The sequence below is a fragment of the Aedes albopictus genome, chromosome 2, assembly GCF_035046485.1.
Source record: "Aedes albopictus strain Foshan chromosome 2, AalbF5, whole genome shotgun sequence".
Lineage (NCBI taxonomy): Eukaryota > Metazoa > Arthropoda > Insecta > Diptera > Culicidae > Aedes > Aedes albopictus.
In genome coordinates this window covers 174,669,380-174,695,826 of record NC_085137.1, presented here as the reverse complement: position 1 = coordinate 174,695,826, position 26,447 = coordinate 174,669,380, and the positions used below count along the sequence as shown (strand labels likewise).

The 26,447-nt window shown below is 38.2% G+C and overlaps 2 protein-coding genes across 2 annotated transcripts in view; one reads left to right on the top strand and one right to left on the bottom strand.

Annotated features, from left to right (window-relative positions):
* LOC109418248 (uncharacterized) overlaps positions 1-12,958 on the top strand; it is a 755,006-nt gene extending 742,048 nt beyond the window's left edge. Inside the window, exon 23 of the mRNA XM_062850749.1 lies at positions 4,033-12,958. Coding sequence (XP_062706733.1) covers positions 4,033-4,694 — 662 coding nt within the window. The 3' untranslated portion in view covers positions 4,695-12,958. The remainder of the gene's footprint in view (positions 1-4,032) is intronic.
* A 1,074-nt stretch (positions 12,959-14,032) lies between these two features.
* LOC109418258 (importin subunit alpha) lies at positions 14,033-25,097 on the bottom strand. The gene is made up of 4 exons (XM_019692421.4): positions 24,835-25,097; positions 24,662-24,736; positions 14,504-15,916; positions 14,033-14,437 (listed from the first exon to the last, which is right to left on the bottom strand). Exons 2-4 carry the CDS (start codon positions 24,731-24,733, stop codon positions 14,339-14,341), a joined length of 1,584 nt encoding a protein of 527 aa, XP_019547966.2. The 5' UTR covers positions 24,734-24,736; positions 24,835-25,097; the 3' UTR covers positions 14,033-14,338.
* Positions 25,098-26,447: the final 1,350 nt, after the last annotated feature.

Sequence of the window (26,447 nt, the reverse complement as noted above, 5' to 3'; positions counted from 1 at the left end):
CGCTAGCGCTGGAGAAAAAATTTACTCAATTTTGAGTTGTCCCACTTTAGCTCAGTTTTGTGTGAATTTTCTGACCGTGCATAGACTGACAACGCCTAACAGTATGCAATGCTCTGGTAATTTTACAAAGTTCAAACTGTTCCAACAACAAAAATTCTTATATAATGAATTTTTGAACAAAAAATCAATATGAAATGCTTTATACGGCTTCCACAACCATTTTTGTACTCCATAGTTTCAATCTGTGAACAATGTGTGGGTCTTAATGTATTTCTTACGGCACTATTAAAGTAACCCCAACACTGTCCGTCTTACCCACCCTCAAGGCGGACCGTCTTACCCCCACACAACGCAAAATATTCATTCCACCACCGTTATTCATAATCCATGAAATTTACCTGAATTTCGTTGTGTATAGGACGGAACAGTTTAAAACTACTGGGAAACTCAAAATAAAATGCAAAAACTTAGCAATTCAATGTTAAAAAGCTTATTTATAGCCGCCTCAAAATTAGATCCCAGCACAAAAGCGTGTAGCCTGGTAAATGATTGATTATTTTTTGCACTTTTGACATATGTATTCTCTCATGGAGTGGTTCAATAATCATCAACGAAGAAGAAGATATAGTTAATCGTAAAAGAAAGTCAAATTTCAGCTCTTAAGTGACAGAACTAGTCAGTGGTCCGTCTTACCCCCACCCCCCCCCTACATGCAGGCGTTAACTCGGATGCTGTTGCATGTCGTTGGCGGTGCACATGGAAATGTATGGAGAAAACGTGGTTTAATTTACAAAACTGCAGATAACTTTTGATAGGAAAAAAAAGACATTTCTATTTTATTGATATGTTATGTATAAATGCCTCAGTTTTTAATTTATGCAAAAATTTTGAAAATCGGTGGTGGCGGCCAAAATCAATATGGCCGACCCAACTTTTTATTATTGTAAATAGTAGCTCTATCTTTCCTCTTTTCAACAACAATTCGTTTTGAGATGATTTTTTGAGAAACTTTCGAGTTATAACGATTTAAAAAAGCCACCACTTGACCAAAATCGAGGGGTCTGCAAAAATTGTTGTGGCTTTAACTAACGGGGGGTCCATCAAATTGAGTAACCAAATGCATTTTCCTTACTTTTTAGCGAGGACTTTCAGAAAATTGGCACCTTAAACATTTTTGAAGATAAGGTGTAAATAGTGGGCCGGTCTCAGCGAGAGTTACCCATTATTAACTAAACGTGTATATACTCATTAGTTTTAAAGAACTAATCAAGGTAAAATAATGTCACTGTGATATCGTAAAACACGAATGGGCTGAATATGCTGCCACATTTGCCCCTTGTTTCGTCAATGTGGTTTAAGGAGTTGCTTGACTGCGACTCTTGATATCTCATTAGTGAACACTTCCATTCTATAATTACTTTCACCAGTGCTGCTGCATTTGGTGTAATTAAAAATCGTTTGGAAGGTACTTATCTTTTCCAGAGTGCTTGTCTGCATAAGCTCATAATTTGTAACAATACCTTTCCCATTCATGCTCATAAGAATATGAGTCAGCATTTAGCATGACTCAAAAATCGAATTACAGTGACCCCACAATTTATGAATCGGCAAAAATGACCACAGTTTATGGATCACTCCATTTGATCAACATGGTGATTCATAAATAGTGTACAAAATTTAAGGTGATTCATCGGTGTGGGGTCACTGTAACTACATTCTACTTGTTTTAAAGTTTGGGAAGAGGCATAGGCATGGTTACGAGTCGAATAAGCAAAGATTTTTGAACCACCTTAATCTTCATGGGTCCATATGCTGGTTTGATGTTTAATGTTTAACTTTTCAAAAGAAAAGAAAGAAACGGTAATGGTCAATTTGCTCGACTGCATAACATTTCGTCGTCTCTCTAACAAGACTACTGCAACGGAGTTTGTTTGTACACAAATGGTGGCTGAGGGTGGTGGGCTCGTGTTTTCTTGTGCTTTCTGTCAATTTTTCGAAAAACACGTTTTAAGAGAAGAGGCATTTTTGTCATTCCGCGTTGATTGCAATTGGGTTCTTTAGGGGTATCCAGATTATTGCATCATCGGAATCTCCGTCCAAAAATTAGTCGAAATCCAAAATTTCATCATTTTAGGTGCCCGGGAACTATTTTTAAAAATCATTTAAAGTTTGTATGGGGAAATTTTTTTGTTCGGGCGAACTGTCACTTTATCGATTGAACTGTCATTCTAGCCACGGAAATTAAAACTGTTTTGTTTATTTAACCATCAAAACAAAGGAATCGGAATGCAATAAAATCACGTTATACTCAGAAAAATGAGCTCTTTCGATTAGGCTAAAGAAAAAGGCAATATTTAATTCACTAAACAACCCAATTCGGCCGGTGGTAAAAAAGTGAAACGGCTAGTAGCCACGCATCCGGCAAGAAGAATTTAGTGTATTCATTTTGCGTTTCAGAAGACAAAAAACATGATTGGAGCTTGGATTGGAGCCTCAGAAAGTGATTCTTCGCGTGTGCAATTCGTTTTTTGGCGGGATGGTGCCATTTTGTCACTTCGCGGGTGTGTGGTGAAAAATGGGCTTTGTGAGATGCGATTGTACCCGATTGTACGGTTCGATGCAAGTGGGAGATGCTGGTTCTTCTCAAATTTGTTGTCCGGTGCACATAAGGATCACTCTTTGCATGTCTAATAGTTGAACAGATAACAGAACAATTGGATAACAGAAGTGAATGTAAATGTGAGTGTATTGTATTTGAGATACCGTCTACCATGACGAATACGGATTATACGCGCGACGACATGACGGAAATGGGAAAATTTCCGATCAGTGATGCAAGAGCGATGTGAAAATTTCCATGGCGGAGCCGCCTTGGGTCGGATGACGTTGGTGAGATTGTTTCATTTCTTTATTTGATTATTTGTTTATTATGGATGAACTGTTTAAGTGACAGTTTTAGAGAGATTGTCTTTAAACAGGATGTACATTTTTGAAAAGTAAGGAAAAGATTTAGTTCCGTTTGCGTATTTTGGTGAGCATGCGGTGTTTTGCGGTGGTAAATTGACATCTATTCGGTTCAATCCTTCCGCGGTATTGAGAGCTAATAGCCAGATCCAACATAAATTGAGAATGCAATTGATTTCAGTAAATCATGTCACGACTTTCTAAAATAATCATTTTAAATTTCTCTGCCATTTGTTTTTGTATCAATTAACCTATTTTTTGTGCTTATTATATGGGCTTATTTTTCTGTATTCTCGGGGAAGGGATCATTATACTTTTTTCTCGTTTCAGAGAGCGAGTAATGGCGCTTAAGCCTAGGCTTTGAAGCCAGGACACATGGAGAAATGCCTGTGCCCCATCCCAGGACGCCAACTTAAACGGAGTGTGCATTAACCTTCTTAGCAGCACCACTCCCAACGATTATATGTTCAAATACCATTCTCCTAAAACGAAACGGCTGGTACGGTTGTCCCCGTTTCTTCCTTCATTCAATTCAAAAAGTTATGTCAATCATGTTATTCATGAGTGGATAACCTGATTGCCTTAAATTTTTGAATTATCTCTCAACCAATTAGTCTGCATAGTGGGCCTGGCCATTTTAATATTTGTGTCACGCCTCTGACGTGCTGCAAATATTAATGCTGACAAGAAAATATCAAAAGAAATTTTGATATTTCCAGGATGCTTTTCAATACTGGCTGTGCAAGCACTAGAATAGAATAACTTTTCAAAAGAAAAGAAAATAAATCGATTGATTATGATAATGATTAATTTGTACTATTAAAAAAAAGTTCACAACACATATTTTGGTGTGTGGGTTATCTTTTCTTATTTTTGTATGATAATTGCATGTAGCCTATATAGGTCCTCATAACGGACTATACATACCATTCTGAGTTCCAATTATTTGCTTTCAAAAGGTATGAAAACAGGAATGTAGGATGAACATGGCACAAGCCTGTATGAGTTTTATTCACACCGTAATTATAATTGCTAAAAAAAATTCTCTGTTATCTTCCTTTGTTTCAGACAGCATAATTGGCATCCGGAGCAAAGGCTTGGATATTTCCGAGCCTGCCACTGGGGCTGGCAGCAAAAAACTGCCGCCTCCCGTTCTGGATCCAATATCCGGTGCGCAACTGTCAACGGCATCACCCGCAGCAGCAGCAGCATCACATTGTATGCTGCAACATCAACAGTCACAACCAGCCCAGCAGCATTCAACGACGGGCCCAGCCATCGCTTCCGTTCAACCGGTTGGACCCCAGCCCACCACGGCCCCGGTGATAACCGTGACCGGCGCCGAGGATCCGGATCACATCAACGGAATGCTGGACCGAATATCGCACGATTTGGACTATCTACTGAATCGTACCTCCGAGGTGCCTACTGTAGTATCTATCCAACTAAGACCACCCGGTGGCAGCCCTAGTGCAAGTAGTAGTAATAACATTAGTATTAGCTCAAACAACAATGTGAACTCAAGTGGTAGCAGCAGCAGCAGTAGTGGGGGACCGGCGAGTGATAGTGTCGCCAATCAGGGAAGCGGATGCGGAACAGTACCGGTGGGGACAACCCATTCGATGCCACCGCCACCACCTCCACCTTGTACGCAAAAAGTGCCACTGATTTCCTCTTGCCACAGTGTTCATGAAGTAATAATCGAAGAGTCTGAAGAAGTAGATAGCTAAATGGCCGTGTTTCAACGGTCGGTGTGTCCACGTAGGTGATTTTTATTTACAGTTTTCCGGGTCCACGCGGTATCACGGCGATTGAGTGCTCTCATCTGCAAAATCTTTGAAATCGTGATGATTGGATGACCAAGTAACTTACAGAACAGCAGTGTTGTAGTTGTGCAGTTTAGTATTTCACTGGGATGGAATCACCCCTCACGTGCACCACACACAACTTACCCAGGCTGACGTCGGTTCGCAAGTGGCAAGAGTGAACGCGGTTGGGTGACGCCTGGAGTTGTTGCTTCGCAAGCAGGGATGCTAACATTGTCTGCTTGACAGTTCGCATCACATTCAAATGCGCTATATCGCCTGCTGTGATCAATCTCCTTTCCACAGCTTTATGCAGTTCATCTTATATCTCACAGTAGTTGATTCAGAAACATGTTCTATATAACTTCCAAAGTATTTTCCCTGAATCTCAAACACCACTTGGATGAAATACCTGTTCTAGTGCACTTCATTTTCGTTTATCCAAATCAGACAACCAACTACCAAGCACCCATTAAATGACGCGCAGATGAAATTAATTAATTCAAATCGAGTGAAGACAGCGCTTATTTCTGTGCCAGATACCTGTACCGAAAACCAATGATATTTACCGGATAGGAACAAGGCTGCAGGTAATCAACCGTGTAATAGAAACCTGTATCCACGTTATACGCCCCGGTATCCACTGGGTCGAATAAAGGAGCATATGTCCCCGCCAGGGCTCGATTCTTTTCACCCCAAGGTGACGGAAAAAAGAGTCATGTGTGAAGACAAAAGACTGTATTCTGTTTAATTTTTTGACAAAGCTCACGCGCCATGTAGCATTGCGGAGCCATAAAGTTTAAAAATTAACTTCTTTGTGTATAATTTGTTTGAATTGCAAGGTTGAAAACTAGGCATGTTACACGACATTTCAGTGTTGTGTTAAAAAACTCAATCATCGATTCATATGTAGAGATTACCAGTAATCTTTGTTATTTTCCAACGTGAAAGCCTAAATTCTTCTTCTTTTTTCTTCTCCGAGCCTTTCTGTCAACTCGTGTTTCGGGCCAGTGACTAGACTATATGCCCAAGCCTTAATTCCGTTAGTGACCCCTTACTTACGCCAATGACGGCATCCTTGACACCGCACCGGCATATCCCATGAATGTGGCTTGTCTGTAGCTTTATAGTAGAAATTTGGCGGGATAATACTGTTTGCGGTTAATTAATATGCGACAAAAATACGAAAATGTCACGCTTGGGTGTCATGTTTGGCTAGATTACATGCATGAAGCAGTGTGCCGGCGAGCACTTACCGACGATGATACTGTGTGTGTGGCCCACGATAGGATATTGAATTGGTAATACATGGTTTTCATTAGGCTTCCGATATGGTACCTTATTATGTTGAGGCTAACGATGTTGTAACATTGTATCAAATATAGAATCTATTTTCCATTGATACTTCTCACTGCGATAATAATGATCGTTAGATCTGTTTATTGTGATATCTGAAGCACTTTGGATCTGAAAACGTTATCAGCGAAAAGAAATGTCCACTAAATTGGCACCCATTATACGAAAGATATACTAAATTCCATCATCTTCTCCGAGCATTTGAAAATGTTTTATCGATGGAAACAGCGGTATTGTAGCATATCTACATACCTTTCGACGTTTCGACATGGGAATTGTGTTTTCCACAGGAGGTAATTCTCGCTAAAACCATGCCGCCACTTGCATAAAGTCAGGGATTTCAAATATTTCTTGTTTATTCGCTAGAATATGATAAAAACGATGCATCTCGCAAGTGTAGAATTAGCATTAGTTAAAATACACAAAAATAAAAACTAAAAAAGGGTGAAAAACGTTTTTGTTGGGCTAAAAAGATGGACCCCTAACTTGTGAAAAGGCTGACAAGGGGACAAAAATGACGAGTTTTAGTCAAATTGCATCTGATTTAGAGCGTAACATCTCAAAAATTTATGTTGAGATGAGTTCGTATAGACCCTTACTTAAAGTTTAAATGTTTTGGACAGCCATCTTGGATTAGCCCGCCATTTTGAATTTTATCATTAAATCGCACTTTTCGCTTTGTTCGCAGCCGCCGATTTGAAATCTGAAATCATCATGAGACAGCTGAATGTCTAAGGGCCGATTTCTTCACCCTGGCTTAAGCGTTAAACCAGGTTTACCTATATGGGTAAACCTGGCTTACCGATTAGGCTGGTAAGAAATTGATTTGGTTGAGGTGAAGAAATTGATCCTTCCTAAGCTTTTCAGAACAATCAAATATTTAGGTGAGCATTGGCCACAACAATGAGATATCATTGAAAACGTGAATCAATCTCGCATTTTCTCATACATTCTCACGCGCGCATCTGGTCGTGGGATAACGGGTACGATGAAATCGCGTTGCGCCTGCAGCAAAATTTATAGGAGGAGAATAGGAGCTTGGCTCACGTTTTCATCAATATCTCATTGTTGCGGTCAATGCTTATACCTAAATATTTTAATGTTCTCAAAAGCTTACTCTCAGTTTTCTAATGGTTGTTTCAGATTTAAAATTGATTAATTGCGAACACAGCTTAAATCGCAATTTAATGATAATATTCAAAAAGACGGACAAATCCAAGATGTCTGAATTTGAATTCCAAATGAAAGGTTTACACATTCTCAGATTTTCCTGGGATTTCAAGATTTTTTTCATTGATTGCTACCAGAATTCCTCTCTAGAGATTTCTCCCAAGTGTGCATCTAATCAAAATCAAATTTTATCCGGCATTTTATCAGGGATTATTCCCAGGGTTTCTTCATTGATTCATTTTAGGATTCCTTCCCAGGAACCTTTCATGGAATATTCCAGAAAGTCCAACAGGGATTCCTCTAGAATTCTTCCAAGGTTTTCTCTTGAAATTCCTGTATGATATTTCTTCCCGGACTTCTTTAGAGGTTCCTTCCAGTGTTCATTCTGAAACTCCTCCTAGTGTTCCCTCATAGAGTCACCCCGGAATACCCTCATAGATTCTTCCCGCAAGTTCTTCATTGATTTCTTCCTGGAATTTTTCAATATATTTTGCCGACTTTTTAACGTGATTCCTTCAGCGATTTCCCCCGGGATGCCTTTCGTAATTCGAGGGATTCCTTCATGGATTCTTCCCGTGTTTTCATCAAAATCCCTTCAAGCCTTCATAGTTTCCTTCCGGGATTCCTGCAGGGACTTTTTCCTGGGAATCGTTCAGGGATATATTCCGGATACCATTAAGGAATTCTCTCGGGGTTCGATCAATCATTCCTCTGGGGATTTTTTCGCAGATTGCATCAGCGACTCCTCCAGGATGGTTTTCACCCGGGAGTCATTTAAAGACTTCTCCTGGGCTACCTTCATGAGACTTCTCTCGGATTTATTTTATTGATTTTCACAGGTTTTATTTAGAGATTACTCCAGAAATTCATCAAGGGATTCTTCTCTGGATTTCTATAGTGAATCCTCCCTGGACTTTTCCAGTGATTACTTCATTAATTTCTCCTGAGATATAGGGCTTTCGTTGGGGATTGCTTTCAGATTTTCCTTTAAAAACTTCTGCCGTGACTCTTCCATTGATTTTTTCCTGGTTTCCTTTAGGAAATTATCCCAGTATTTCTTTGGAAGATTCTATTGATGATTATTTCAAACATCATTTGAACATTACCTCAGACATTTCTTTAGAGACTCCTTCGGCGATTTTTCAGGAATTCCTTCAAGAGTTTATTACGAAAAATAATGAAGCACTACAAATGCACATTAAAAGATGACACTATAGAGGAACATTACAAATGCGCAATAAAACAGGACATCACACTTGGACAAATACAACACAGTACAAATATTTTGCCCTTGTTACCCTAGTGAATAACAATTTCCGAACCCAGGTTGACGAGGTTTCAGAATTATTGTTGGTCCATCAGTCAAATCCTGTATTTGATTCGCATTCGCAGGCAAACAGCCAGGCCTTTTGTTCGCAGCATTAGTTGCTTTCATAGCTTAAGTTTTGTCTAGCCATTTTAATCCTATGGGAGGTATTTCGATTCAGGTTTTAATACAAGACGTTTACATTTTAATGTACCTGATATGGAACGATTCTTATATCCGATAGTTGTTTTTTGCTCGGAATGGCCTGAAAGTAGGCCATCAAAATGAGATTGCTGAGATCTCTTAGTGCTCTATTACTCCCGAGCACTATGAATGTGCATTAAACTAACGAAAATGCTTACAAGTTAAAATAGGACATTTAACACAAAATAAAACTTTAATTTCCGTGAATAGAATGACAGTTCAATCGATACCTAACATGACAGTTCGCTTCGAACATAAAAACCACACAAACTCCAGCATTTTTTCATCGATAGCTCACGGAATTCCTTCAGAAATTTTTGATAAAATCCACCCTGGATTCTTTCAGGTTTCCTTCCAGAAATCCTTCCGGGATTTTTTCCAAAATTGCTTCCGGGATTCCTACAGGAATTTCTCTCGGAATTCGTTGAGGATTTTTTCCATGATTCCTCCCAATATTCTCCTAGAACTTCTCCCGAGATTTTCAAATAATCTTTTACGTCAAATGATAATACATAATTCCAAAGCAAACCTAGTGCGATTTTTTTGTCCCTAATACTCCCTATATGAAATCCTTGTTTAGGGATACAACAAACTTTTCAATGAATCGGGGAGGGGGGATGTGTGTTACAGTTGCACAATGAATCATCTAAATAATTGACAGGGAATGGTCAACCATTCTTACTGTGCATCCATGTTTTTTTTTTTTGAAAGTTTGTAATTCAAAAGTTAGTTCTAAATTTACAAAATTATCGCTTAGTTCTTTCCACAATTCCTCCTTGGTTTTCTACCGCAATCCTCCTTTAACACTTTATAAAGCAGTGGCAACTATATTGCCACCTACTGTTTGTATTTTTATTTCTGGTTTATATCTATTTTTTTCAAACTTTTTTTTTGTTTACGCAAAATTGGGATTACTAACATCGCCTGGTATTTTTTTTTTGTTATTAAACAAAGCTTCATCAACAATGTGGGAGCCATTTGTAGTCTAAACAATGGCAAAGTTTGGTAAATATTTCAGGAAATATGCAAATTATGGGTTGACATGAGTTGAACTATACAGTTTATATAATGGGTAAAGCCATAATCCACTCTAAAATCTCTTTTCCGGCTTTTTGTCGAAGCCAAAAGAAGAAAAGTACCCTAAACGGGCAGTGGCAACTATATTGCCACCTCAAAAGCTCGTTTTTGGGGTAAACGGTCAGTGGCAACTATATTGTCACCTAGATTTTTGAGAGTTTCTTTCAACAAAAAATGTTTTGTACATGTTATCATTTATATTATCATTTCCGTAATAGTATGCGATGGTAACTATTCTAGTTTTTTCGGCCTTATAAAGGGTTGAATTCTTTCGTATTTTTTCCCTGATTTAATTTTTTTTTGGCTTTCTGACCAGTTCTCCGAAATTTTCATCCAGAGGTATTTTATTACGTATTAACTCGCACAAATAGTTCCTTCCGAGATTTCTTCCAGAGGGTTTCCCCATTACTTTCAAAGTTTCTCGCTGGATCCGTCTAGAAGATTCTTCGTTCAGGATTTTTTCTTAGTGGTTTTCCGGAATAGAGGTGTGCGCCGCCGCGCCGCGCCGCGCCGATGAGAAATCGGCGTGAATCGGCGTGCGGCTCCCCAAGCCAACAAGAATCAAAAATACTATATTTTTTAAACGGGGATAGGTAAAGGGGGGTTACAGCCATGCACTGGTGAAAAAAGTTTATGGTTATGTTGTTTGAAGCCGATCCAGGAAGCATCGGCGTGTCGGCGTGGCAAACGGCGGCGGCGGCGGCGTGAAAACCGCACGCCGATCGGCGTATCCCTTCTCAGAAAGGCTACCATCATCAAAACCAAAAAATTTCTGCAGCAGCACATAGCTAGATGTCCATTTGTTGCAATCCAATCATTAGAAAGTAGTTTACTTTGTTCATAATTGTTTGAGAAGCCCCACGCCGATGCACGCCGATTTTACGCCGAATATTCGGCGCACACGTCTATTCCGGAATAGCCTTCTAACAGATTTTATCGGGATTTTGGCAAGATGCTTGCAGAGATTCTCTCTTCCAGAGAGTTGTTTGATATTCCTCAAAGTAGTTGCTCCCGGATTTTCTCTTAGAAGTTTCAGAGTTCCTCCTTGAACTTCCTTTTTATTTCATCCCGGGAATACTCCCAGACTTTTTTCGGACATGTCCCAGTTTTTCTCAGGATTTCTTCCAAAGTTCCATTCGAGATTTCTCTAACAAGTCTTTCCAAAGTTTGTCGCGAGATTTCACCTGGATTCCTTCCGATATTTTTGCTGGAAATATTTTTCGTAGGTTATCTCAGGAGACATTTGAAGAGAACTGGAAAAAGCCCCTACAAGAACTCCGGGAGCAACTATTAAATAAATCCCAAAAATACCACCCAGAATTTCGGGACAATTTGCGGTAGAGAATCTGAAAAGAGCTCTGGGATTAATTCCGAGAAAAAATGTAAAACAAATTATCTTGGGAGAATCACTGCAAAGAATCCTGTGAGGAAAAGCCTGGAAAATACTCTGAAAGAAAGCACGGAAAAAACTCCATGAGAAATATCTGCAATAGTTGCTGCAGAAATCTTAAAAAGCACTCCGGATTATATCTTAGAAGAAAGTCCAGGATAAATTTAAAAAAAACTGATAGACATCGCAGTATCGACACCGGAAGGAATCTTCTGAGAGAAGTCCCAGGAAAAATCCGAGAAAAATCTCAGATGAAACTCCAAAATAAATCCCGCAAAAACCATTCAGGAATGTCCCGACTGAAACTTTGTGACATCGTGGTCGTGCGGCTAGTGTTACAATCAATTATCACATAATCGCTGTATGCACTGCAAAATATTTTTGCTGGTCATCAGTAAACTTTGCCGATTTTTGGCGCGCTGATTGCATTCAGCAATACAAATTACTGGGTATCAGCAATTATTTTTCAACTTGCTGAACCATCCAACAATTTTGACAGTTGATCAGCAAAGTTGTGCTGAAATTCAGCAAAAATGTTGCTGAAATTCAGCAATTTCTTTTGCTGATTTTGGCGTGCTGGATGCATTTCAAAAATTTTGGTGTGTGGCTTTTTTGTCATACAGGAATGCGAAAATCATTTGGAAGTACAGGCACAAACAAACAGATGTAACACTTGCGAAATTTCAATGGACCACGCTTTTAACGAACGCCTTCTGTTGACGATATTGCACAACACAGTGATTCGTGCAACTTTTCCACCAGGTGGTGGTAGTATGAACTGGGCGATGGATTTCCATGAAAATCGTTCAAGGTGTTACGTCTATTTGTCTGTGGTATGTAACACTAAACTTCTAACTTTCGTTTCCTTCGTGTTTCGAAACTTTTTAAAATATCCAGCGAAGATGCCAGAATATCATAGCTTTCGAATGGTGGGCGCCAATTTTGTGGACTTTTTGATTCGTTAATAATGGTTACAGATACACCGTGTAAGCATTAATTTTTTAATCGTTACATAACGATTGCCAACCAGTTAAGTTTAATATCCAAATATGCGAACAAAGTGATACTCATGTGGAAGAAAACTGTTTTTAAGAGGCCGACGACTCAAGAAACGAATGCGAGGCAGCATCAAAATCAGCAGGAATTTATATTAGTCAAAAATCATCTGTAAATAGTAGCCGTTTTGTAAATAATGTTTATAACTGACAGATCTTCTAAAAAAAACTAGTGAAATTTTGTACATATTTTTGAACCAATGAAAAGGCAGGAAACGACATCACAATGACTGTATAGAATATCTAATTAATAGGAATCGGAATAATATAGGAAACAAAAAATCAAACCTTCTAGAGAATACATCTTATTTCGGGTCAGCAGAGCAAGAAAGGATAAGGCACGACGAAAACAAAACTTTTTCTACGCCATCATTTCCCGGTAGGCGAACGGAACCCCTTAGAAGCCTTTTTCCATCAATGGCCTGGCAGAAAAAAAGAGAAAGAGAAAAAAACGAAAAATACAAGGATGAATGAACAAATCAACCAAGAAAAACGAAACATTTTTTCTAACTCTATTGAGCGAAAATCTGTCTTACAAGCGAATTCAATTAAATTTCGATTTTGTACACGTCGGCTAAGAAAGGCGATTCGCTGAACGAAAGTGATGGAATAAAAACTGATGAAAAGTAAATTTGTACCCTCCCATGGCTTTTCATTTTCTCATCTCTCTAGAAGACGACCGATTGCGATGATGACGATGACGATAATGCCGAAATCCGAAATTTCCCGCAACCCCACCACCACAACACTGACTGCTGGTTTCTGACCGTCTTTCTTGTGTCTTGGAGCAGGAGGAGATTGACTGTGGGATAGACGCACTTTTCTTCGCACATCAGCCCACATCCGCAGTTTGAGCGAAGTACGCGTAGAAGTGAGTGGCAAATTAGTTCAGACGTCAATCATGTGGAAGGAACGTGTGTGGCAAACTAATGAGAGCTGATGGGATCCTTTTTATAGGTGAGTCGCGACGGTGGGCAAGTGACGATAGCTGACTTGAAGTATAGAATTGTAGCAGAATACTGTAACATCAGGTAGGTAAGCATTGCCATCTATTTTCATCTCATCAACAGGGTCTTACGGCACGGATGAGCAACCATGGACCTCCATTAGAATAAATTAACCGTTATGTGTCCGACAACATTTTTGCTTTTTTCTACACCGTGCTTTTTAAACGGGCGCTGGGTACCAGGGTACCCTGTCGGCCACATAAGGGTTAAAGATGCTAGTAAACATTGAGAGGTGGGGGTGCGGCTAGTGAATGTGTTAAAAAAGCCCACATTTTGTTGATCAGGCTCAGTGATTTGCAAAGTGGGCGAAATCGTATATGTACATCAAACCGAGAGTACTTTTTATTCGTAGGTATAAGAATCGGTATACCGTCTACCCCCGTTGGTTTGAACGACACGTCATGGTTCATTTTTAATTTGAACTTCTAGTAACCCTGTTGGCATCAAAAAACACACTGCTGGTAACTTTATTTGCTGTTTTGTTTTGGTTCTGCGTTCCGTTTCACCTCGTTCCATGGGCAGAATGACATTTGAACCATTTTTAGTTTGAACGATGTGCAGATTAGAGGGGGTCAAATTAAAAAGTGTTCAGATTAGATGCGGTCAAACCAACGGGGGTAGACGGTAGATCAATTGAATACAAAAAGGAAGAAAAGACAATTCGGAGTGTCATCGAAAATAATAAAGAGATACTTGAATTTGAATTTTAACTAAATTAATCTTATTTTTTAATTACCACATAAGAACGTATACAGCAAGTGCTACGCTTTGGAAAGCATTGATCAGAGAATGGCAATGGGATGTTTGAGGAGAACTTGCGACGCGGGATACTTACAATCGATTGATACAGGGTGAATAGAATAAAAGAGGAACGGACGAACAAAAGTGTACAGAAAGACAACAGGAGAGTATAAATTTCCAGTCTTAATCTCACTATTTTGCTTAACGATGATGGGGTGGCTGGGCGGTGGTGGGGCATGCGAAACAAACGGGGAATGGAATTTCTAAAACGAAAACTTTTCCCCATTCTGTTGCTCGCAGCCGGGATTAAACTCGAGCGCTCCATCTTTCTCCTTGGGTGCACACTCCGGGTTGACATCGTCCTGTTGAAAGGTGGAAGAGAAAGGATTATACGGGGAAAAAGCTCGATTAATTGCTATTTAACGTACCGCATCGGTAAAGTACGCTTCGATCAGCTGGAAAGCCTTCTTGTATACTTCCTCATTCTCGTGGTTCTGCAGCGCTTCCAGTTTGTCCAGGGCACCGATTTCCTCGAACAAAGTGCACAGATTCTCTGTTCCACCGATTTTCTCCGCAAATTGGAAAATGTTAGCAATGCCACTCAAGACTACCCGCACCGTTCGACTGTCCTTGGCCTCCAGCAAATCACAATAGGGCTTCATGACGGGATACTTTTCCACCAGATGGATAATTTGTTCCGTAGATCCTCCGGTAGTGGTGTTGGTGATCGCCCAAGCGGCCTCTTTTTGGGACTTGAAATCACCCTTGGCGAGCACCTCGATCAGCAGATGGAAGATGCCCGATTCGAAGACTTGCGCTATCTGCTGCTGATTTCCGGCCGTGATGTTGGATATGGTCCAGGCGGCCTCTTTGACAATACTGTTTTTGCTGTTGCGCAGCAATTTTCCTAAAAGCGGCAGAGCCCCAGCTGCAAGTACGGCGTCCGTTTGAGTGTCACTTCCGGTGACGATGTTGCCAACGCTTCGCAATGCCGGAGTGATGATGGCTGGATTATCGCATCCCAACAGCCGTACTAACCGGGGGACAGCTTCGGATGCCACTACGGACTCAATCTTTACCGAATCATCATCCGTCACGTAGGACAACGCCCAGCAAGCGTCGGCTAGCACTTGGGAATCTTCATGGTCCAACAGCTTGGATAAAATCGGAATCATCGGCTCAATTCTATTGAACGGTGGTGGTGGATTCTTGTTCCGACACAAATTGGACATCAGCCAAACGATGTTCCGCAGGAACGATAATTGTGTATTAGCGTTCTGGACCAGATAGATGATCGATTCCACACTGTTGAAATTTAGCACGATATCCCGGGCCTTAGAGCCATCTCCGGCAATGTTACCCAGAGCCCAAACAGCCTGCTCGGCCACATTATTCGAAGGAGAGCTAAGTAGAGCAATAAACTTCGGGACGGCACCAGCATCGATCACCGCTTTAGTCTGCTCTGTTGTTCCAGAGGCGATATTTGTCAGCGCCCAAGCAGCCTCAAACTGAAGATCCACCCGATCGAAACTTTCCAGGAATTTTACGCAAATCGGCACCAACCCCAGCCCGATCATCTTATCAATCGGAGGGTTCTTCTCCCGACTCAACATTTTCCTCGCCGTTTGAACGCCAACGAACTCCTTCTGCGGGTTGCCGCTGTTGACATAGGACAGTATTTCTTCGAACTTGAGGGCCACCGGGCTCTGGGCATTGTTCTCCTGCAGCGGGGAGGTAACGGTCGGTTCCTCGCTGGTGATATTGCGGCGCTTGAAGAGCTGATCTTCTTTTTTGTTCTTTCGCAGCTCAACGGTGACCTCGTGGCGTCGTTGACGGAGTTCCTATGGATTAGAAATGTAGCATTAATTTTGTATGGAATCTAAAGCAAGCAAAGGCGTGATAGCCTGTCCATAAACTACGTAGACTCTGAGGAAGGAAGGGTGGGGGAGGTTTGACCAAAGTCTACGTTTCATACAAATTTCGAAAATTTTGTGTGAATTTAAGTTTACGAGGATGGGGGGGGGGGCGCACAGTGGGATCATTCTGAAAAAAGACGATCAAAACCTCTAAGAGCTAGATGACATTTTAGCATATAGGTGTCTTTGGAAGATGTGTTCAGAAAAATCTTCTCTATTTTTATGCATATTCACTGTATGGTAAAACTGTAAAGTGAACCCGAGCAAAAAATATTTTTTCAAAATATTTTTTTAGAGGGTAGATGTCTTCAGCAAAGTTGTAGAACAAGTAATTTCAAGTAACTTTGCTGAAGACACCATATACAGGGGGTGGCCAAAATGTTTGGGATAGGCAATTTTTTTTCTCCCACAAAAAAATTCAACATGCTGTAACTTTTCATAGAGTGCATCAAAAAATCTCTAATTTTGACTGTTTTTCAACCTGTTATATGTTCATGATTGGTACAAAATTGGGCTCGATTGAAAAATTTTTCGCGAAGTTAGAACCGTTCGGGTAAAACACTATTTTTTAGACAACTCATTTTTGAGCTGTCATATCTCGGAAACCAGTGAACCAAATTGAATGAATTTTTTAACGGCTATGAACAATATATTGATACTTAATACAACGTTATAAAATGTAATATTTTCTAACGACGAATTAAGTTATACCGGGTTGAAATTTTTACCCATATAGAAGAAAATAAGTCAAATTTACAATACCATACAAAAATTGCTAAATGTGTTCTTTCTTCTATCTAAATGGGCTCTAATATATCTGATTAGAGATAACTTGAGCACAGAAGCGGAAAATCTTTGGACATCAACACCCAAATTTATTGACATTGATGTAAAAAAATTACCTTTTTTCGAGAAAAATCCAAAAAGTGACAACCCATGATAACTTTTTTCAACGTTCAAAAACTATCTATGTTTTAATAGTTTGTGAAGCATCTGTATATTGTTAGTGTACGTTCAAAATTTCATTCAATTCGGTTCACTGGTTTCCGAGATATTACAGCTCAAAAATGAGTTGTCTAAAAATAGTGTTTCACCCGAACGGTTATAACTTTGCGAAAGTTTAATCAATGGAGCACAATTTTGTACCAGTGATGCACATATAACATGTTGATAAACAGTCAAAATTTGAGATTTTTTGATGCACTCTACGAAAAGTTATAGCATGTTGAATTTTTTTGTAAGAGAAAAAAGTTGCCTATCCCAAACATTTTGGCCATCCCCTGTAGCTTGGACTTCATTTTTAGGGAGAAAATATGAAAGTTTTAAAAAACAACCTCAAAATCAGTTTTTTGAACTTCTCCATGATTATATTGTAAAATTTCAACGTGATATGTTCTACAAGTTTGTAGATACTACTGGAATACACTATCTTGCCGAAGACACCAACTCTGTAAAATTGAAAATTGCTCCAGTAAACCATTTTTTTTGAAAATTTTTCACTATTTTCACTATTGAATATTTTTTGAATAGGCACTTTTTGGCAGCCGTGCTATCAAAATTTCACTGCCTCATCATGTCCAGAATAGACCAAAAGTGACTTAACAATCGGGTCTGATAAGGCACTTTGATTTCTGATGCTATTTTAATAGTCATTTTTCAAAGGAAATATTCACTAATTTCATACAAATCATTTAATACAAACTGAAAACTCACGAAAACTTTTCGACATTAATATTTGTTAATCCAAATAGTAGTCTTGTTGAAATAGTCTACATTTCTAACACTGTGGTTGACTTTACATTGAATACACGACAAAAAATATGGCTTTTTAAATTTTTAGATGAGTTTTTAACACTATTTAAAAACTGTTTTTTATCTAATTTTTTAATGTAATTCCCAATGCATTTGTTTATGTTAAAATACAAACATTAATCAATTAACTAAAACAATGATAACATTTCTGTTCATTTGATATGTTAACATTATAAGGCTGACACAAATTTCGATTTTCTCTAATGTCACCCCCCCCTCGGAAAATTTTGGTCGGAATTCGACATTTTGAGGGGGGACACAAATAAATTATACAAAAATTTAAAAACTTTGAACTGAAATTAGAGTTTTCGAGAAAATTTCTTAACAAATCCGATGAGTTTTACAATTTTGCCTAATTGTTTGGGTAATTTTTCAACAAATATATTTATTATTTATTATCCACCCCCTTGACGAGTCAACGAGCAAAGTGACAAAAGAAGAAAATGAGATTTGTTCCGGCCTAACTTCGGCTAAAAAACTAAAAAGGCGAAAATATAATGAATGCCTCTTCAAGTTTTGTGTTGAAAATAGAAAAAAAAAATAAAACGAGTGAAACATTACATCACATTGAAACAGCCAGTATCTGTTAGAGATATTCTAGGTTGTAAATCTTACGCCATGATGAAAATTCTTCACAGATATTTTATTGAAATTGGTTATGCTGTTTGATACTCTTTAAAATTCATTTTTTTGCGGTTTTCAAGAACTTAGTCCGTTAGGTCGATTCCTGTCCATGATTTTCAAAATTCCTTCGTCGTAGACATATTAGCTTGGTTCATCCCTTGACAAATCCGCATCAAGATCACGGCTCTATTATGGATACTTTTCCGGAGGAGCCTTTAGTTTTAAGTTTATATTATAACGATTTTTTGAAAAGATAAAAAGTTTTTGTGCCTTTTTGAGAAAGATTTCGTAGATGAGGAAATCACTCAAAGAGGCTTTTTCCTCTTTCAAAATTTGTAGTTCAAAATAAATGACACTAACAGTTGAAATAGTCTACATTTGTTGAACTTGTTTTTTTTATTCAGAATTACTACTCGGGTGAGCCAAAAATAATATCGAAAGGTTGTATGAGATTTGTGAATATTTTCTTTGAAAATTACTATTCAAATAGCTTCAGATATCAAAGTGCCTTAACAGACCCGATTGTTAAGTAAATTTTGGTCTATTCTGGACATAATGAACCATAGAAATTTTGACAGCACGGCTGCCAAAAAGTGCCTCAAAAAATATTCAATAGTGAGTTTTTAACTCATCTAAAAATTTAAAAAGCGATATTTTTTGTCGGGTATTCAATGTAAAGTCAACCAGAGTGTTAGAAATGCAGACTATTTCAACAAGAATACTATTTTGATTAACAAATATTAATGTCGAAAAGTTTTCGTGAGTTTTCAGTTTGTATTAAATGATTTGTATGAAATTAGTGAATATTTCCTTTGAAAAATGACTATTAAAATAGCATCAGAAATCAAAGTGCCTTATCAGACCCGATTGTTAAGTCACTTTTGGTCTATTCTGGACATGATGAGGCAGTGAAATTTTGATAGCACGGCTGCCAAAAAGTGCCTATTCAAAAAATATGCAATAGTGAAAATAGTGAAAAAATTTCAAAAAAATTTGTTTACTGGGGCAATTTTCAATTTTATAGAGTTGGTGTCTTCGGCAAGATTATGTATTCCAGTAGTACCTACAAACTTGTAGAACATATCACGTTGAAATTTTACGATACAATCATGGAAAAGTTCAAAAAACTGATTTTGAGGTGGTTTTTTAAAAATTTCATATTTTCTCCCTAAAAATGAAGTCCAAGCTATATGGTGTCTTCAGCAAAGTTACTTGAAATTACTTGTTCTACAACTTTGCTGAAGACATCTACCCTCTAAAAGAATACAGGTATTCTTCGATATAACGTACCCTCGATATAGCGTACCCTCGATATAGCGAATTCGATATAACGTACATTTTGCTTCGATATAACGTACAACATTGAAAATTTTTATTTTCCCCACGAATAACCCTTAGATAAACTACGAAATCATTCAAATCAATGTTTTGTTGCAGCATTAGCCTTGTTACCAAGAATTAGCGCAATTTGGGGAAAAAATTAGTGTACGTTATATCGAAGCAAAATGTACGTTATATCGAAGCACAAAAAACGAAATGACTTTTTCGTCAAAACTCAAGTTTTTCATTATTGGTTTTGTGAATTTCACCGAAATCATTATTTAGGATTAATTACACGTCGAATACATCAATACTAGCATAAAAATATTAAGATTTTCTCTGCTTCGATATAACGTACAAAGAGAAAACTTTTTTGTACGTTATATCGAAGAGTACCTGTATCAACATAGGGAAAGATCATGTTTGAAAGACGTAAACACTACCTACTTATTTGAAATCCGAAATCCAACAATGTAGTAAATTCTGTGGACTCTACTCCTGCGTAGATCTACAAGTAGTAAAGTACACTATTTTTTATTCATTTCGACCCATTCCTCAATGATTTTCTTCTGATATTACACCTGGTGTCCCTTCTGGGATGCTTTCCATAAATTTCACCCTAAATTTATTCCGGGATTCATACCTTTTCGGAATCACTTTAGACATTCCTTGCGGGATTTCTTCAGGAATTCCTCCAGGATTCTTCAAAAATCTTTCAGGGATTCTTCCACGATACCATGCGAGGTTCTTCCAGGAGTTCCTTCTGGGATTTCTTCAGAACTTCTTCTGAGAACTGCTTTTGATATACCTCCAGGCAAGGATGGGAACACTCACTTGCAAAGAGTTACACTCACTTGTAGTTTTCTCTGCTCAGAAGCGTGCAATCAAGAAACGATTTACACTGCAAAATATTTTTGCTGGTACCGTAATCCGGGGTAACATTGATCAGAATTTTCTATCTTTCTTGAATAATTCTCTTGTTACAGCAAACGTTACATGCTTTATATTTTTTAAATAAGTACTGACCCTCTGAGTATGTGTTAAGCTACTCGAGAAAGTATTGTAAAACTTTAAAACATGTTTAAATAAAGTTTTTAATCTAATTTTTGATTGTGATGATGATTTGGGGTAACATTGATCGTGTCAGTGATCAATGTTCATTTGTGTTGAAAATACCCTTACTTACTAAATTCGGGGTCGCTAATTTCGAATATGTTGTCCAAATTCTTACAAATTATGTACTTCTTAAGTTATTTTAGGATTAAAATCCTCTAAACCACGAATAACGCCTAAAGGTAGGCAATGGCTTAAGGAATTGATAGCCGACTTTTAATAAATCGTATATTTGACTGAAAAATAGCATTTTCATAAAAGTTTCGTTTATTAAATAAAACTCTAGGATATCATATTGAAGTAATACAGTGATTTCGAACCTCATATTGTATCTAGTATTCACGCCAAGCATGAATGTTTGACAATGTATCTCATTGTGCTACGAAACACAATTATGGAAAAATCGGTTTAATTCAATGTTTATGAAATTCAATTTTCATAAATTGCATGTCATTTAATAGCTAAATGATAGCAGATTACGATATACCATTCCATAGCCGAAACTGATTCAATGTAAAATGCTTGTTTGAACATTTCATAAGGTGGGTCAAGCCGATCAATGTTACCCCGCTGATCAATGATACCCCGGATTACGGTAATCAGCAAACTTTGCTGATTTTTTGCGTGCTGATTGCATTCAGCAATACAAATTACTGAGTATCAGCAAATATTTTTCAACTTGCTGAACAATCCAGCAATTTTGACAGTTGATCAGCAACTTTGTGCTGAAATTCAGCAATTCATTTTACTGTTTTTTTGCGTGCTGGAAGCATTTCAAAAATTTTGGTGTGTATGGACGAGTTTTGCCTTATGGTTTTGTCTAAAAATTTGCCGAATGGAGTAGTGGCCACACACGCATACCGAAATCGTGAGGGTGCTCCGAAGGCAACTCTCCACGAGGTGAATGTAAATTACATTCCTGTCATGGAGAATCGCTTTTACTGCTTCGTCACGACTTTGGAATTCGGGTACGACCCCTATTTTATTCGGCTAAGTTGTAGACCAAACCACAAGACAAAAATCGTCAATACATCGTTTCTTGATTGCACGCTTATGAGCTGAGAAAATAGCAAGTGAGTGTAACTCTTTGTTCCCTTCCTGGCCTCCAGGATCTCCTTCCGTGAATTTTTCAGAACCGCCAGAAATTCATTCAGGAATTTTCTCAATTGGCTTCACCGTTTAAGTTGAGATAATTGCATATTCTGAATCTGCATTCCAAACTGAGCCGAAATCCAAATTTTCATGACTTTCGGTGCCCGGGAACCTATTTTAAAATCAATTTGAAGTTTGTATGGGAGCGATTTGTCGAATCACCCCTTGTCGCATTTTGTACTGGGCGCAGCTGTCAAGCAGTTACCCAGCTGTCAAAAGGTGATTTCAAAAAATCTCTTTGAAATTGATTTTAGGTTTCAAAATAAAGTTCTAAAAATCTGAAAAAAAATCATAGTGGCTCAGAAAAAGGTGCTCTTTCGTATGAAATCAAAAAATCAATACATTTTTTTTTAAATCAAAAAACCTAATTGTTCCTCATGTAAGTTCTTCAAGAGTTTATTGAAAAAAAAACTTATCCTAATCCTAACCTAACTTAAACTAATTATTCAAAGAACTAATCATATAGCAATAGAAGACTGCAACGATTTTTGACGAAAATTTGCAATGATTTCCAATGTTTCAATACCTATTAGAAATTTGATGCAACTCATTAGTGCTATACCAGGGATGCAACTTCAGAATCATTTTCAAAATGTTATTGTTCGTGCAGTTGTAAACCGGAATTTTTGACACGCGAAAATCGATTTTTCGATTGAACGGTGTGTCGGACGTACGTCGGGCACAGTGCGTTGGATAGAGGGCCAAATACGCTGTCTAGCTTACTACGTCCAACGTTAGGTTTCACGTATAGATTTTGAGAAAATTCGATTGTCGGGTGTGGGGAAACTTCGGGTTTCAACCGCGACGACAATATTTTGAATCCTCTGAAGTTGCTTCTTTCTGGTATTGCAACAGCTCGACTATATTGGGACAGCGTACAACATGGCCGGTCCGAAAATTTGTTTACAAATCAAAAATTTGTTTATGCGACAAAGTTTTGATTTTCTATTAATAAGTGGGTATAAACACTTAATGTATTTATTGCACTTAGTTTGAATACTTTCTATGTGGATTTTAAAAGTTAAGTTTTTTTCTAGTAAAAGTCCGGTTAATTTATTGGAGTTCCCCTATAGGGTTCCTTCCGAGAATCTCCCAGGTATTTAGGCTAAGACTACTCCAGGAGATGATGATTCTGGGAATCCTCCATAAGCTCCTTTAGGAAATCAATTTAGAGTTTCTTCTGAAAATCCCCCAGGAATTTCTTGTGGAAATCCTTCAGATGTTCCTCTTAAAAATTCTGCAGGAGTTTTTTGTTAGCATTCCTTCAGGATATTCATCTGGGAGTTCCTTAGACATTCCTAGAGCAATCCCTAGATCGGATTTCTGGATCCCAGACTAAACTCCCTAAACGAAATTCTAAATTTAGATCCTTTAAGATTTCTTGCAGCAATTCTTCGAAGTCAAAAAAAAATCATAGAAAAAACCTGGAGAAATCCTTGGAAGGTATCCATAATAAAATCATACAGGACTTCCTGAATGGAGTAATCGAAAGATGAATGGATTGCCCGGATAAAGTTTTGTGTATGAATCTCCAGAAGGAAGTTGCAGTATGAATCACCCGTATTCCTTTATGAATCCCTAAATGGAATTGCTGGAGGAATCCCCACCAGAAATACCAATGAAGTGCTCCAAGGTACAAAAATGAAGTAAAATTATACCTACATGATAGCAAGCTTGAATTATGCACTACCGTGCCATGCCCTAATACCGTGACCTTAAGGATGCTCTTCACTTCAAAGAGCCCTGTAAAAATCAATAATCTATTATTCTTGATTTTTTAAACGCTATATTAATGCTTATTATGTGTATTATGTATAATAAATATGATTAATGGAATTCCAAATGTTTAATCCATTGTTAAAATCAAAATTGTAAAACATAGCATTGTTCCTAATACCGTGTATGTGACCCGCATACGTTGGTGGTCCTTTGAATCATCACTATATCAATCATACTATGTTCATACTTAAAAGAAACTATGCGTCAAACGTTGCCTAGAGGTTTGTGCAATTGATTCATAAAGTAAAAAGTATCAATAACATTTTCAGTTTGCAAGTTTTAGTCGAAACACGGTATTTGGAACACTAAAGGAACCATGCCCTAATACCGTGTATTGTTACTTTGCACTAACATTGTGTAAATATTTTTAATTGCTTGTTTTTGTAAATATGTGCCAAATTTATCACGCCTAACTTGAGAAGGTTCGTTATGCTAATGATTGAACTAGTTACTCAGTTAAAAAAATAATACACATAGTAAAATATTTGAGTTTTGTGTCAAATACACGGTATTAGGAGGCACACGGTATTAGAGCATGGCACGGTATTTACATTTAACATCTTTACATTTAAATTTGATCAGGAAACATAAATATTAAAGTGCAGTAGTAGGTCCACTTTTAAACTTCCAGAGTCACGAGATACGTAAGAACATAGTCTAAACGAACGAATAAAAAGTCAGTTTAAGTTCCCATCTGAATTTTCCAAAAAAGCAATAGCTATTATAATATTATAAGAAAGAAGTAGCTTAGAATTGAATGGGTGGTGTTGGACAAAAAGGACGTGTTGGGAGACTTGGAGCCACCCTAGTATGGGCCCCAATTAAATCGAATTATGGACCTAACGGAAAAAAAAATATGCATCAACTTACCGCATTGCTCTTGACTCCATGTTTGTAAGATGCCAGACGGCTGTTGGGGGCTCCAGCGTTTTCCGTATCCATTATCTGCAAGGATCAAACATAATCAGATTAGTCCGATCCCAATGATCGTCCATTGCAAATTGCATGCACAAAAATAACCTCAACTGCCATTCTGCACTTACCGTAATGAGATTCACGTTAATTTAAAAAAAAAATCACTAAAACACAAAAATCGTAGCTTTTGAAGCTTGTTCAGTAAAATAAAAGCACCAAAATGGCAAAGGCACAACAATTAAATGAACGAATAACTGCAAAATCAACTTGCTATTTAAACAACGAAGGCAACCGGACAACACAAACTAGCCGCACACTTCCTTGCCCGAAGGAGTTCAAGAACCGTTTGAATGAAGAATGAAGAAAGGACTCCGGCTGGGCGCAACGAAACGATCGTTATTCAAAATTTTGATCGTCGTGTGTTGTTACTTGGCGACGTGTCTGTGTTTGTGAGCGCCAGGCGAATCTTTGTCGGACTAGCGCGAAATCAGCTGTCAAAAGTGCTATAAAAATGCACGATGCACACGTTAAAAAAAAGTTACTCAAAAATGTGTACGATTCAAACACATCTGATCTAAAATAGTACAATAATTATTCTGATGTTCGATTTGAATAGGTCGAATCTGCATAGTGCAATCACGTTCAATTTTATGCGTGCCTTTTTTGTAGATGTAGTTGTGAAACTGTGAGGAAAACATATGCACTCCTACCCCGGATGTTAGTTTTATCATTATTTACCCGTTTTACCCAATTTGGATAATATTTGCATATGCAATCTGAATAGCCTTTGAATTAGCGTGCATTTTTGTGTGAGGAAAAACTCGTGCTCTGTTCGTATTTTGAAATAGTTGTTTCTGCTTTTGCTTTTAGTGCACCATGGTGTTGCGTGTACGTACACGCTGCAATACACGAACACCACCTGAGTTACTGGTTGAAAATAGTAAACAAAGATCAGCTGTTCCCAGCAAAATCAAATGGGCATATTTTCGATATTTTCAACCAGTAGATTTGCATTAGTGTTCGTGACACAGCGCTGCGAAACCACTATCACTTAACTCTTACTTTGTTTTTCGTATTGTACGGCTGATGAGATTTTCGCACTAACTTTTTTGACGTAAACTACGTCTATGGGGAAGGTACGGTACTGTACCACGGCACCGGGTGTAAAATGAAAATCTAAATTTTGCGACCGTCACGAAATTATGAAAGATTTTGCACGCTAATAACTCAGCCATTTATTGACCGATTTTTAAAGTTTTGCCATCAAACAATCGCAAAACTATGTCCCTTTCATGTCAAATAGAGGAAACTATTGATTTTCAACAGCAAACTATTGAAAATTGCAGAAAAGTGAACCTATGTTTTAATTTTATCCAGCCAATCACGAGCGAGCACATTTTTTGGGTTTTCTCGCTTGGTATATAAGTTATTGTCTTCTTCTCATCTTCCATCATTCTTCCGCGACACCTCGAAGGGAACGCATCGGAGGACTGCTAGCCAGTTTCTCCGCTTGCTTCTCCCTTCAGTATGCTTTGGCTAGCCGAGCGTGGTGGTCGTCGGCTGTTGCCACTTGCTTTACCAGTCATCGTCGCGTCGCCGTGCGTGGTACCAGTGGGGCCGCCAACCAGACCGGATCAGCTCTGCGAAAATTTTCTTCATTCTGGCTTCATCGGGCGTCCGGGCAGCGCAAGCCAACATTGGAATTAACACAATTATGGAACGCGCTTGCAGTAATACTGCA

Excerpts from the sequence above, each read along its gene's own strand:
- LOC109418258 (XM_019692421.4), bottom strand. The coding sequence starts at position 24,733 with ATGGATACGGAAAACGCTGGAGCCCCCAACAGCCGTCTGGCATCTTAC. Across the intron at positions 15,917-24,661 it reads ATGGAGTCAAGAGCAATGCG|GAACTCCGTCAACGACGCCA; the intron begins GTAAGTTGATGC and ends TCTAATCCATAG. Across the intron at positions 14,438-14,503 it reads AAGCGTACTTTACCGATGCG|GACGATGTCAACCCGGAGTG; the intron begins GTACGTTAAATA and ends ACCTTTCAACAG.